Source organism: Excalfactoria chinensis, chromosome 3 (genome assembly GCF_039878825.1).
Source record: "Excalfactoria chinensis isolate bCotChi1 chromosome 3, bCotChi1.hap2, whole genome shotgun sequence".
NCBI classification, from domain to species: domain Eukaryota; kingdom Metazoa; phylum Chordata; class Aves; order Galliformes; family Phasianidae; genus Excalfactoria; species Excalfactoria chinensis.
The window spans coordinates 19,100,627-19,115,559 of NC_092827.1; the positions used below are offsets into that span (position 1 = coordinate 19,100,627).

Sequence of the window (14,933 nt, forward strand, 5' to 3'; positions counted from 1 at the left end):
TAAAATATTTACTGACTAGGTGGAAATCTAAAGTCACTTCCTCACACGAGTGCTTCATATTGTTCTAGTTTTCACCCACCATGCATTATTCTTGCTCTGTGGAGCAACAGGTTGCGGACCTGTCAGATTAATACTAAATGATGCCAACATAATTCGCTCTTGATATGTAATGGATATGTAGATGGATCACATTATTTCCAAGAGGTGTAAAGCTGTATCAACTGGCAGAACTTGTTCCCAAATACAGCAGAAATTCATGAGCTAAGAACCTTTGCTGTGTGCTATAATTCCCCATGTTGAATCTCTTGAGATCTGGAGGCAAGGCATAAATATAAATGATGAGAAGGTTAATAATTTGTAGAACATTATGTGCTTTCAATGTTGTGGTTTTTTTTAAGATAATATTTAATTCTACAATTTTATTAAGACAAATTTCATTTTTTCCTATGATTTTTCAGTTTATATTAATCAAATAATAACAATGGAATCACTGAGAAGGATGTGTATGATTTATTTCTAATAATTATACACAAGAGAAATATGTGTTTATTCAGTATTAATAAGCTTCACATGAGTGAAGCTTATTGAGGTTGTCTACTAGAATCCTAGGGGCATATAAGTCAACTGAATCAAATCCTCTAATGTGGTTTGGGATTCAGCAAACATGAATATGACATCTACAATTCATGGTCCACTTAGAACAATTTAAGATGCTGAAAGAACTAAATCAAGATAATACTTCTGAAATGTATATCCAATCTTAATAAGAGATCAGCTGGTAACTAGAGCTTTCTGATATTGATCTCTGGTGTAACATAGACATTATGAAGTGATATGCACCAGCATTCTGCAGTTATTTATACTGTAATAGAGAATATAAAGCTTAATTCAAAGGAAAAAATCACAGAGTGCGCAACTGAGCTGTTACAGGAGATCAAAATGCCTGATGAAGATAAACTTCAATCTATATGATTTTCCCTCTGTATAATGTTTTAGGAAAAATGTCTCTTATACTGACAACAGCAATTGAAGGTTGACTCACACTGACTCTGAGGGTTACTCTTGATAAGTCTTGGTAGAAGTCATGGAGTGTAACATGTCAGTGTACTGGAGATTTGATCACAACTGGGAAGATTTAGTATTGTAATATTATTGTGATCACGGGTGCATAAATACCTTCCCCACTAAAACTAGAGAATACGTTTGTGGCCTCTGAAATTTATTTTCTCTTGGCTTCTCGTGTCAACCATCCAGGCTGCATTAAAAAGAGACCTCTTGATTTCTTAAAGGATTTGATGTGTTTTTGGCCTTTTGTGAAGGAAAGTTTTTCTGCTCTTACCAAATACAACTACTTCCATAATTTCTGGTGTAAGGTACCTATGAGCAGTGGGAATGGATGATTCTGGCCTTAACAGGGAGCACAGGCTTGCTTGCAGTTTGTGTATATTAATTCTGGAGTGCCTGCCATTCCTCTCAGCCTGGAATATATATAAGTGACCTTTTATTCAGAGGTGTTGGTGGCTCAACTTCACTTCTTTCTTAAGGATTTTCACACAGAACCCAGGCATTGGTTAAAGATTCTAGGTGGAGATGCTTTCTGGCTTCATTTAAAGTACATCATGTCTCTCTGCAGAAAGTGTCAGTTCCATTGTGACATGACAGAAAGGGGACAGGCAGATTGTCTAGGCAAGGATCTCATGATTAAGGATTTAATGGGAATAAATGTGACTGCATTTACTTTATACTCTCCTCTCTAAGAAGCTGTTTGCTTAGATGATCACGTAATTTACTGTAAGTTTTAGTAGCATGTTTTATTATCTGCATGTGTTATTTTTTATGCTTTTCCATGTAGTTCAACTGGTAGCTGGAAAAATGAATTCCTTTGCAATCATCTGAGTGTCTGTACCAACGTGTATTTAAGCAATAGAATAATAAACATTTATAGATATTCATTTCCTTTAAATATAAATCTACTGAATTGATTAGAATAAATTAATATGCAATAGGTCTTAGGGAGTTAGAAATAAAAAAATAATCCAATCAATTATTTAAAAAGTTGAGGTGAAGAAAGTCCCTTGGCTAGCATAAAATATCCTGCTCATTCTTTTGCTCAGGTTTCACTAGGCAATCAGATTAATTTGCATTAATCATGGGTCACCACCTCTCACCTGCGAGAAATTCAAATTTAATTTCATTCACTGCTGAACAGACATGCCTTGAGGATTTAAATTCAGTGTGTGCTTACAGCAGCCCAGATTAAACAGAAATCTCATTTTTAAACTTGGAGAAAGAAATTGAGTAATCTGACATTTGACCTGAACAGGTTACAAAACTTATTAATAATGAAACAAAGTTCCACCCTACATTTATTACAGAAAATGGCAAGTTTACATATTTTTTTTCCCCAAAATGTAGTATTTTGTAATATTTTTCTCTGTCAACACATTCAAAATAACAGTGATGAAAGTTGAGAAGTTTGCACTGCATAGGATAGTCCTTACATATGCAAATTCATTAAAGAATTATGCTTAGGGAGTAACAGCTTACTTTCTGTAGAGTTTTCATGGCATCAAAACATCATCCCTCTGAATGAAGTTAGTATAAAGCTGGTGTAGTTCATGCCTTTGATTAGCACAGAGTTACACTAGGACATTGTTCTGTTTTATGTGCTAACATGGATCTCCTTTTCCAGATGTTCTGATAAAGGACTCCCAGTGGACAAAGCTGTATTTTGGAGAAGGCCAGGCAGCTCTGTCCTTCACTCATCTGAACAAAGATGATGAAGGTTTATACACCCTGCGGATGGTTACGAAAGGTGGAGTGAATGAATGTAGTGCATTCCTGTTTGTCAGAGGTAAGGTTTTCACCCCTTTCTTGGAGAAATTAAAAATAGCAGTAGAAAGAGCAGTTTCATTAAAAAACCCTATGCAATAAATGAAGTAGAAAGAAAGGTGGCATGGTGGTATTTAACAGTAATTTGATTTATATACTAGTCTGTGCTAGAGAAACTACAGTTGCTCTACGTGAGTGAGAGCTTCAAGAAGAAGGAGAACAAGGTACACAATTCTTATAAAGAAACAGCTTATATCTTTCTTTACTTTCTCTTTTCCCAATAGGAAAGAAATGTCTTTGCTTGCTAACAGTCTGCACTGTAATTGTTTTATCTACATTACCAAATGGGAAAAAGCCTTGTTGGGCATACTCAAATTCTGTGCCTGGCCTTAGGTGGAGACACAGGAGAAAGAAATATTCTCACTGACATACCAGGCACACAGCTTAATAAGCAGAAAAAGAAGCAAAGTAAGAAATTAGCTCATTGAAGAAATACAGTTTTCACAAGAGACATAGCTAAAAGGAAGATAAATGTGTTAAAATAGAATAAAAGGTTAGAATTTGCCCTTGCATTTGCATACAAAACTCTCAATGAAGGGAGAATGAGCTCCCACATGTACATCTGTGCAAAACTAAGTTTTTCCTTTTAATTTTTTTTTTTTTTTTAAATTATTATTACTTTTAAATTGAATGATGAATATAACTGGCTGAGCAGTGCTTTTATTCTCTCAGGTGTGGCGAACTGGTGCAGCCATGCCGAAGCTGTTGGAGCTGCAGTAATTTTAAATCCATGGAGATCTGGGCTGGTCTTGGAAATATACTTGCAGAATAGTCTTCCAGCCAATTTGTGCAGAGTGGAGAAGCATGAGTGCTTTTATGAGTGGCTGAGATCCATCTTCCTCACAGGACTAGCCCATGGGTTTCATCAGCTTTGTGATATGTCTTTAATAAGCCACCCTGATCTCTCTGGAAACAATATGCAAAAGATTTCTAGTTGCATTTAACTTCTAAAAAAGAAACTACCCAAGTGAAAAAAACCTTCACTAATTCATAATAATTTTTCCTAGAGTTTATTCTCATTCTGGTGAGTTAATTTCAGGTACTGCAATGGTCCATTTTGTACTTAGTCTGATGCATTCACACACACAGAATCTTGGCCTGGACCTCAGTACTCCGGAGTCTGTAGTGCCCTTTGTTGGCCTTTGTCTTGCCTATTTTTTCCCCCTTTCATGTGTACAGGGACTGCAGCTTGACTGAATTTCAGCCACCTCAAAACTAACATGGGAAAACTGTGTTCTCAGTAGCTAAGGTTCCTCTTTTGAAATACTTCAGATTCAACTGCAAGAAACATGCATAAGGGACAGCAAATCTGTGGCCATTTTTACTGCATGTAGATTGTTATCATGTGACAGTACTTTGAACATATTTTGGGAAAATTTGGGAAAACACCAGGATTTACATTCAAATTAACTTGGTTATTTCAGGAAAAAGAAAAAAAAAAAAAAAATCCATGAAAGAATACATTTGGACTCCCCACAGCAAGTTTTCATGTTATGGAAACTTATCTCTGAAAGGAAAGAAATCTGTTAGTAGACTCCATTAGAAGCTTTGGGTCTATAAGAGTCAATACCTCAAAAATGAAGGCACACAAGGATATCTTAATGAAAAGTGCATTCATTACTTTGACCTGTTGGTATTGTAAAATTTTATATAAAAAGCAGCCTTAGAAATGAATCAAGAGTTTGAAAAATTTTAATTCCCTGAGAGATTTATTTTCCTCAGCTGTACATTTGTTACCTTGGTCTTATTAGTAACCCATTTAGCTACAGCTCTCAGTGGGAAAGATCAAAACACACATGGGATAGTAGGGCTTTTCATTCCTGTGAAATGTAATGCAGGTTTGATTCTTAAACTCTTTCCAGAACATTTTTAGCCATGTGGAGAGAGAGATACAAGTCTGATTCATTAGTGCAGTGAATTAGAGTATGACAAAACTTTTGGCTTCCATTCATATAAAAGGCTAGCAGAACAACTGAAAATTTTCCCTTTTGCCTTTGTTGTAGATTTCACAATCAAAACTGTTTTACTTTTATTTGTGATCCAGATGCTGATGCATTGATTGCGGGAGCACCAGGGGCTCCAATGGATGTTAAATGCCATGATGCTAACAGAGACTATGTTATCGTTACCTGGAAACCACCAAATACAACCTCTCAGAACCCAGTCATTGGATATTTTGTTGACAAGTATGTAAGCACTGGGATTTATTTGGTTCTGTTTATTGTCAAAACAATGTACATTCTGAAGAATAAAAATGCCATTCTATTCCCATGTACTTATAATCTTTAGCTGTATTTCTTTGCAGACCCCAGGCATTGTAAGTTGCCTCCATTGCTGAATTACTAGAATGTTTTCTGGCACTCTTTTAGCTCCGATTTTCTAGTACTTTCATGGGTGATCCTGGGCACTGTCTTGGAGCTAGCAAGGACCAGGAGCCCTTCCCAGTAATTGTTTGCAAGCACTCTTTATCAGACAATGAAAATGCTCAATAGCCTGGATGTGGCCGAATCAGAGAATAAGCCCTGGCACTATTTGATTTATAGGAGTCAGAATCTATGCGTATCTTGAATTAGATTTAGTCTTTATAATCTGTATGCTGCAAAAGCTGGAATATAAGAATTATTACATTATCTTTTTATTTTAGCCATAACTGTGTTATAAGTGGGGCTTGAGGCACAGGCTCTTGGGAGCCAATAGTTTAAATCAGAATGGCACTTCTTTCTTTCCTCCAGTGTCCTCTGTATTTTGCTCACTTTCAGCTCAGTGCAGGCAACCCAGAATCGGGGAGTCCAATTGTTATTTTGCATCTTTCTTTCACTGAAGTGCATAGTTGCCCATTGAAGCTGAGGTAGAATATCTGACCTTTAATGGTGGAAGCTGACAGTCAGCTAAAAACATTAGTGAAATGATTTCACAGTGTACAACATTCTGCACTTAAAAGCAACATTTATAGTTCATGGCTATTTGCTACCCTGTAATTTAGAGTAGCTCAGAGACAACTGTCTGGGAATTGCTGGAAAATATTGGTTTATGAATAGCAGTCAGCATGAAGAAATTAATGTAAAAACTTAGGACTCTACCAGCTATATTGAATTTGTGCAGTGTGTACATCATAGGAACATTTCATCTGTTTTGTATGTAATCTACCCAGCTGTTCTTTTTGACATTTTTCCTGGAATACTGCAGCATGAGGTAGCCTTTGATCATGACCCTGTTTTTCACGGTACTGTCATAGCAAAAGGTGGTCTTCTCCATTAAAGTTTATGGTAGTAGGAGAAAAAATGTCTGGGCACACAGCGGGGCCAGTATGTAGACATCACTGTGCTTCTTGATGACTCCTGCATTAAGTAACTGAACCATTGTCAGAGAGAAAAGCCTGTTTGATTAAAAATATGACAAGGATGAGACAGAAAAGATTATGTGAAAGTTGCTATTTCAGCATGTTCTGTAGAGATACATATAAAAAATAAAAGTGGAATAACTTGTGCTTTATACGGCAAGGTAGAGAACTAAATTGAAACAGAGTGAGTTGACAAGGACAAAAACAACCCATAACCATGCAAGAAAAACGACCTTCACAATTGCATAATGAATAAATATGAACAAGGTGAGCACTGGTTGTCTGATCAGAAGAAATCATATGAAGTGTGCAGCTTTCATTAATAAGTTATACAGTTCAGTGGCTTTTGTGATTCTGATTTCGTGTGTGTGGGATGGTGTATTTTGATTGTGGAACAACACTGATAAATGCTGTCTTCTGCTACTCCAAGATGTGAAGTAGGTTTGGAGAACTGGGTCCAGTGCAATGATGCACCTGTAAAAATCTGCAAGTATCCCGTGACTGGGCTTTATGAAGGACGGTCTTACATCTTCCGTGTGAGAGCAGTGAACAGCGCTGGCATTAGCAGGCCTTCTCGTGTCTCTGAACCAGTTGCAGCTCTTGACCCCGTTGACCTGGAAAGAACACAAAGTAGGTTGTACAGGACTGGAAAACATATTGAATATTTGATGATATGTTTGGTGGCCCTGCTAGGCAGGGGGGTTGGAACTACATGATCCTTGAGGTCCCTTCCAACCCGGGTGATTCTGTGATCTGTGATTCTATGTCACTTTTTTTTATTGGTTTCTGCTTGCTTAAATAAACTCAGGAGCAGCATTTGCTTCTTCCTTTGAATGACTGCCTCACAAGTTTCAAGGTTGGGGGGATATAAATAGAATGCCAAGATCTGCACAGACAATTTATCAGGACCTGGGGATTCTATCTTAGTTATTGTTGATAAGCATTAAGTATAAACAATATAAATTACTACAAAGAACAGTGTTTTCAGAAGAGCCAGTATGCCCTGGCAGCTTCTATAATTTGCAATGTGAAATGGGCCCAGAGGTCCCATTATCTTCTGCATTTGATGGCAGCAACATTGTGGAAAAGTAGTTGAATATGCCTGATTTAGAAAAAAAATACAAATGGAATTATGATATAAATTCATCAACCCATGGACTGATGTTCTTATCCATGACTCTTTTTTTTCCACCTCAGAAAAGTGCCAGTACTGACACAAAGCTCCCCTACAGGTTGAGGTATCTGATATTGTCACTGACAGAAAAAGTCAATCTAATAAACAAACAGATGAACAAAAAAACTTTCTGAAAGCTGGTCTTGTGCTAAAGGGCACTAAAGTCTGCAGAGAAGCCTTATGAGAGTTTCTCTGTGATAAGAGTAAGCTGTCTTGTTCTGGGGACTACCTTCATTCCGTATATCATATGTTTGTGCACCTTCAGTTTTGTGTGCTTCCTTTATGTAGAAAGGAATTAAACTCATTATGAACATGGCAGAGTGCTGTCCCAATACAGTATGTAAAACCTGAAGATACTCTTTCTATTGGCGTTATAACTAATTCCTATAGCAAAATTCCAAATCACAATACAACTGTTTACGAATCTGTGACAGAATAGAATAGAACTGCTGTGACTATGGTTCTTACAGTTTATCACATCATAAATAGTAGTATCTCACTTGGCTTACCTATGAAAGTGAATGAAGCAATGTATGACTTTTAGTTAATAACAAAGTTATGGAAATAGAAGTAAAGAGTGTTTTTAATTGATAATATACAGTAATTTGCAACATTTACAAATGTGTTAAATGGATTCAAGAAACTAACTGAATATTTTGCTTAACAGCTGTTCATGTGGATGAAGGGAGAAAGATTGTGATCAGTAAAGATGACCTCGAAGGTATGTTACATTTCTGTGATTTCAGTCCATCTGTTTTAATCCCAGGAGTTCAGCATTGCAATTTGAAACAGCTTGAAAAGAAATCCTCCTAGTTAATAAATGCTTTATAATAATAAATATAGTCAGTTATTTTGGCTTGCAAGCCTGAGAGAGCACAAGTGAAAGGTAAAGGTCTTAAAGGACAGACAGCACTACACTCTTGACTTCACTAATTGCATTAAGTGCTGACAGTATCTCCTCACCTTTTTGCTTTGGCTAGTGCTAAGCTGCATTTAAACAACATTGCATTTAATCACTTACATTTCTCTGCCATTCATGCTTCTAGGAGCTATGGGTTTTTTGACTGCATTTGGTAACCTGAGCAAGTTGTTTCTGCTTTCATTAAAAAAAAAATAAAAGAAAAAAGAAAATAAAATTAAAACCAACCACATATGTCATCCATCCTGTTTATATAATTAACATATCTTTCTCTGAATGGAGATGTTGTTATTAAGGTTAAGTTTATGGACTAGACATTGTTTTTCTTAAGAGAACTGCCAGTTTTTGAGATAAAGCCCAAATTTCTTCCATCTTTGGTTGTTTCTATATGCCATGGCTTTTTTTTATTTATTTATTATTATTATTATTGGCTTGGATAATGATCTTCTTTTTACTTAAACTGTCAAAAATGTTAACTTTAATGGCTCAATAGATAAAAAAAAAATCTATCTACTGTCTTTAGCAAAGTAAGCTTATAAAGCTGTAACTCCGATAATGAATTAATAAAAGAAAATCCACCTGAGAATAAGTATAATTGAATGGAGAATTAGAAGTTATAGTGTTTCTCCAGTGCACAGGTAGGACAGACGAAATTACTCTATTTTGGCCATGGTATCCTAAATGAATTTTTATGGATATTATAGAATCAAAATCACACTATAGAATCAGAATGTGTTTGTCTGAATTTATTCATTTATTTATTTATTTTTGGTTCAAAATACATATTCCTTCTTTCAGAATTACCTGAGAATGATCATGGGGGTTAAACAGCCAATCTGGTTTAGGTATGAATAGCGATTCCTCTTTCATTATTTTTTCATATTTAGTAAAAAGAATACGACTCGTATACATCACTAGTTTCATTTGTGAAATTGAAGAACACTGTTGAAGAAGTGATCTCAGAGACCACAAACAGATTTCTTTTTTAGAATCTGGTACTCCTTGCTCTAAGAAAGAGGGCCATATTATCATGATATATCATTAGAAACTGTCAGCTTTGTTTTTACAAGAGTGTAAAAAAATATGTTGAGTTATGTAAAACCAATTGGAAGCCTTTTGGCTACACTTAGTGTCCAGCAAACTATTGTTTGTAATGTTTAAAATAGTTTTCTTGACTGAAAGTCATCAGTTAGACTCATCTGATTTGTGTGCCTTTCTTGAGGAAAAAGTAACCATAGGAAATCAAATATTAGAAAATACTAAGAAAAAAATGTATTCTCTTCGAGTAGGTCAGTTCAATTTTAAATGCTTTTGATGAGAAAAGTTTTTGACTGGAAAATATATGTGATGAAATAAAATTCTGTGATGAAATAAACTTTTTTTTTTTTTTTTTTTTTTTTTTTTTAAATTTTTTTGCATTGTGAGCCCTATAGATTCTGGAAATGTTTATAAACACAGCATTGTTTCCCTAATTTAAAGATTACTATTAAAACATGTTTCTTTTTTTTATTGTCAAAATTTAGGGTACCTATGTTCCCTGTTAGTATGGGAAATGAGTAAACTGACCTTAAAACAACAAAACTTTTCTTTTCCTCAATGGTAAGCCATAAAAGAGTAAAAGATTTGCAGGTATTTGCTGAATTGTTATTTGTGATCTGCTATCAAGAGGAAGCTTCATTTAGAACTGTGCAGCTATGTCTGAAGCGTTCCTTCGTAGGTCTGGGCTTTACAGCTTTGTAATCCCACTGGCATAGAAACTGACTTCTTCTCATGCTGTGGAGGGTGATAGTGGACAGGAAGAGCCATGCTGAATTCCTTCGGCCTGGAACTGGACATGCGAGTCCTGCCTTGTGTTCCTGGTAGTCCTGCAGAGCAAGAAGGGAGATTGTTTTGGTTAGGCCTCTCCAACTGGTAGAGACACCAAAGGGCTCTACAGTTTTTAGAAATGCTTTAGACTGGCTGGTAATACCACCAAATTATATTGCAATGAGATCTCTTTCCTTTCCTGTTTTCCACTTTATGTTAAGCTGCGTCTCTCCTTCTTGTTCTTCTTTTGCAGATAGATGAAGTTCTTATATTAACACATTGGGCTTCTGTCTTTGATCACACAATATATCTTATTTGCATATATGAGATTTTTCCAAGGCATTCTGCCCAGCAGATAAAAGTAATTCAGATGTGATCAAAGAGAAAAAATGTGTGACAAATGCACAGCTTGTCAGGGACATATTTAACTTTTACTGAAAAAGTAAATAACCAACTCAATTCCTCAAAATGGAATTGAAGTGAGCAAGTGGACTGCAAGTATGATATCATAGCTGAGATTGTGCTGCAGGGTGGGAGGTCAGAAAGATGAGCTGTAGCATGAGCCGACTCTGAGGTTAATCCACTGTTTTACACTTGCTATGCTTATTACTCTTCCAGGCGATATTCAGATTCCAGGCCCTCCCACCAATGTACATGCTTCAGAAATCAGCAAAACATATGTTGTGCTCAGCTGGGATCCACCTGTTCCTCGTGGCAGGGAGCCACTGACGTATTTCATTGAGAAGGTACTGTACTGTACAGAGGCATTTGACTATGAAGGGTTTCATTGCCACATGCGGTTATATTCAACTCATTTTTAGAGCTGCAGAATGAACAGAACAGAGCAGAAACTAGGACCTTCTGAAGTCTTGCAGAATTTGGTGATAGGATGTTAGAGAGGCCTGGACAATGAAATGATTTAATGAATATTGAAATTCAAGGTTTGGGGAAAAGATTACTGCTTTGCAATTTGAGTACTGCTGTCTAAAATGAGAACAAACAACATGTGTAAGACAGGAGTTTAGTGGAAAAAAAAGCCATCTTCTTAGGTTTCGTATCCCTATAGACAAGACTGCAAGTTTGCAATTTGCCTATATTAAAGGGGTTGTTATGCTGGTCCTGCAAAAAAGCAAGGAATAAACCGTGACTCATAACTTCATGCTCTTTTTGAAGGAGCACTGACCCCTCTGCTATAACCAAATATTTCCAGTTTATTCCCTTTAAGGCCAGTAGCTGTTTCTCTCAGATTCACTGATGCCCAGCATTCTTCTTTGTTGCCTTCCTCTTCCCTTGGACTTGATAGGGAACTTTGTTGGTCACAGCAGGAGATGTTTGTTCTCCCCCCATAGGCTACAAAGATTTAGGTACAGCTGTCCCCAAGTCAGGTATCTAAATCATGTTGAAATACAGCCAGAGGTTGTAGTCTTTCTTCCTTGCAATGCTTTGCCATCACTTCAGCAAGTAAATTGGGCCTCATACCTGACCTCTAAAACTCCTACATGCCAAGCTATATTTAGTTTTTATGAATGATGTCTCTAGCATATGCCTCCTCTTAATGACCCACAAACAGAGAAACCATCCATAAAACTGCCACACATTCAGTTTCCATCTCAAATATCGTGACAGCATTTTCTTAGGACCTTTCTGTGCAAGTTTTTTCTTTTCAAAGCTGTTCAGCACATTCCTTTGAAGTTCATTTCTTAGCCAAACATTTTGTGGGTATTTTCCCACTTTTTGCAGCCTATCATCTTGCCTTCCCCTTGAAAGTCACTTTGAAATCTCTACATCCAGTGCCCTTCATCTCTACTTTATCAGCATATATTGCCAGCAGGGTGCTGTAACATGAAGGTCACTAACAAGATTTACCAGAAAGTATGATTTCTCCCCCTTCTGTTTTTCACTTTCAGGAAAACTAATGACAAATTCCATCAAAATAAGTATTTTTTTTCTCTTTATGCAACAAAATAATATCATGCAATTTCTTATTTATACTTATGCCTGCATGTAAATATCTGCTCTTATGTATAAATATAATGCAAAATAAACTAAGAATTTTGAATTAGGTCTTTGTTCTGTATTGATACCTCCACTGAAAGTAACTTTTGGTATCCGACTATGGTTTCCAGGAAAAAAACAATCAACCAAACCAACCAACCAGCCAAACACAAAAACCCCAACACCGACCCATATCAGGAGCATGCTTTCAGTCACAGTTTGACCGGAAGTATGGGATTCATCTTAATTTTAGCTGCCTAAAATCTCTGCTATTTACTCACATTTTTCTGTAGCAGTGAAAAAGAAACCAGAACTTTGTGTTAGATAATTACTTGGATGAAGTGAGGCCCCAAAATACCTACTTGTCTCCAGAATATACAGAACTCATTAAGATGAAAAGCTCAGATGAAAGTTTCTATTGAGTGGACATTAAAATTTAGTTGAATTTCCGTATAATTGTGAATTTGAAAATACAGATATCTGCATATTTTAAAGGAAATGCTTTATATAGCTTCAGAAAAACTGTACAGCAATGGCAGAGAGGAACAAATGAGTCTTAATTAAGTGCCAAACTTACTGAGAGAAACTGAGAATGAAAACTAAAAGGATATTATTATTAGGGAAAAAAAAGTTCATCACACTAATTAATACCTGACTGTAAAATTATTTGGTGTATAAATAACTTGTATATATGAATAGCCCAGTCAGTACATAAGTGTACGTTTGGTTTTTGCTTTGCACAGTCATTTGTTAATTTAGGAAAGCACATTTTCTAATTAATTTCAAATAAAGAAATCTCAGTCCTGCATAACAAAGGGAGTGTTTAAAGGCCTCAGGAAACACAGATTGAAAGTGAATTTTCCATACAGCGTAGCAATATTCCCTTAAAGCATTTTTACCACATAAATTGAATCAAACTGTGGGGTAAAATATGATATTGATTCTTGTCCCTGTGAAACTGAAATGCAACAATTTATATTTTTCATTCCAAAAAGTCAAATAATTAAAAAAAAAAATCAGATTTTCCATCTTATTAAAGAAGAAAATGTTACATTTTCATTTTGCTATAGACAACAATAGATGAATTCAGCTATAAAATAAGATTTTGATACATGGGCTCCAGATGTTTAGTTTTTTTATGCATCTATAGTAAGCCTTATAATATACAGGGCAGTTTCCAAGGACCCATGAAACAGTATCTCTTCTGTGAGAAATCTGCAATCTATTAGATTTTGTTCTTGGGCTCTTTTCCTGATAATTTATGAAAATATAATTTTTATGCATATTTCTGTGTTGGAAGTCAATTTATTTAAGCTACTTACTGGGCACTTGAGTTTTATTAAGCATATTGAACTACAATATGAGTAATCTTTGTTTTAGGTCAACAAATTACCTGGGGAATCTAATGGACAGCAGAACTTTCTGAGACTGCTGGTTTGCTGGCTCTCTTCTACATGCAGTTATAATACTAACTAGCCCAACAACTATATCAAAAGCAGTATAACAGAGACTATTCAAAAGTAGTTGTTTCATTTGATGAATGATTTTAGGGATGTGACCTTTCTAAAAAGAATCTGTAAATATGTGGCAGAGAGTAAAGTAACCTCACACTACAACATACCTTTCTGCTTAATCTGTATTATACTGAACCTTTGAGTGTTCAAGTAAATTTTACAGAGTATGAGACCTTTGGGACCAGTCTTTTGGGACCAATCATAGCTACAGTCATGACCCTAAATGCAGGTAAGCTATATGTACAAGAGTACATATATTCAAGTCTAGACAGATAGGGAGACAATTAAGTATTCAGACCTTTCCTGTAGAGTAATTAAATGCACAAGTTATAAGAATCTGCATATGCTAAAGCAGGGCATTTGAGAATAATGATCCTCTATTAGTTCATGAAGAAATTCATGGCAGGATGCAGTATAGCAATATGTTTATTTTTGACAGTTCTCAGAAGTGATTTGCAACTTTTTTATTTTTTTCTTTCTTTTCTTTTCTTTTCTTTTCTTTTCTTTTCTTTTCTTTTCTTTTCTTTTCTTTTCTTTTCTTTTCTTTTCTTTTCTTTTCTTTTCTTTTCTTTTCTTTTCTTTTCTTTTCTTTTCTTTTCTTTTCTTTTCTTTTCTTTTCTTTTCTTTTCTTTTCTTTTCTTTGCTTTTCTTTGCTTTGCTTTGCTTTGCTTTGCTTTGCTTTTCTTTGCTTTGCTTTGCTTTGCTTTGCTTTGCTTTGCTTTGCTTTGCTTTGCTTTTCTTCTTTTCTTTTCTTTTTTCTTTTCTTCTTATTATTATTTTTTCCTTTCTTCCAGTCTATGGTTGGCAGTGGAAGCTGGCAAAGAGTCAATGCACAGGTTGCTGTAAAATCTCCTCGCTATGCAGTGTTTGACCTTGCAGAAGGAAAACCATATGTCTTCCGAGTCTTGTCAGCAAACAAGCATGGCATCAGTGATCCATCTGAAATCACAGAACCTATTCAACCACAAGATACTGTTGGTAAGGAATTAATTGTAGGCATTAAAATTGAATACAGTTGATATTGTACAAAATATAAAGAGACAGCTAACATTGTAATTAAATTAGTCTGATTACAACAATAGTAATCAAATTCATTTGTATTCAATACTGCAGAATTTTAAAAAGATCAAGTTGTTAAATTTTGAAAACATTCCAAAACTTTTCATAATGATTACAAGTCTCCCTGCTGAGAACAATAGTTGCTAAAAAGTTAAATGAATTTTAGTTAGTCATTCCTCATAGTGCTCTACACATGACTTTTCAAAAGAGAACACGGGTTATCACTGACTTAGA

The 14,933-nt window shown here is 35.5% G+C and overlaps 1 protein-coding gene across 1 annotated transcript in view; it reads left to right on the top strand.

The window, feature by feature from the left end:
* MYOM2 (myomesin 2) overlaps nt 1-14,933 on the top strand; it is a 67,482-nt gene that overhangs the window by 16,280 nt on the left and 36,269 nt on the right. The window contains exons 9-14 of the mRNA XM_072332528.1: nt 2,693-2,854; nt 4,937-5,078; nt 6,663-6,862; nt 8,074-8,127; nt 10,750-10,877; nt 14,435-14,618. Of these exons, the coding sequence (XP_072188629.1) occupies nt 2,693-2,854; nt 4,937-5,078; nt 6,663-6,862; nt 8,074-8,127; nt 10,750-10,877; nt 14,435-14,618 (870 nt within the window). The remainder of the gene's footprint in view (nt 1-2,692; nt 2,855-4,936; nt 5,079-6,662; nt 6,863-8,073; nt 8,128-10,749; nt 10,878-14,434; nt 14,619-14,933) is intronic.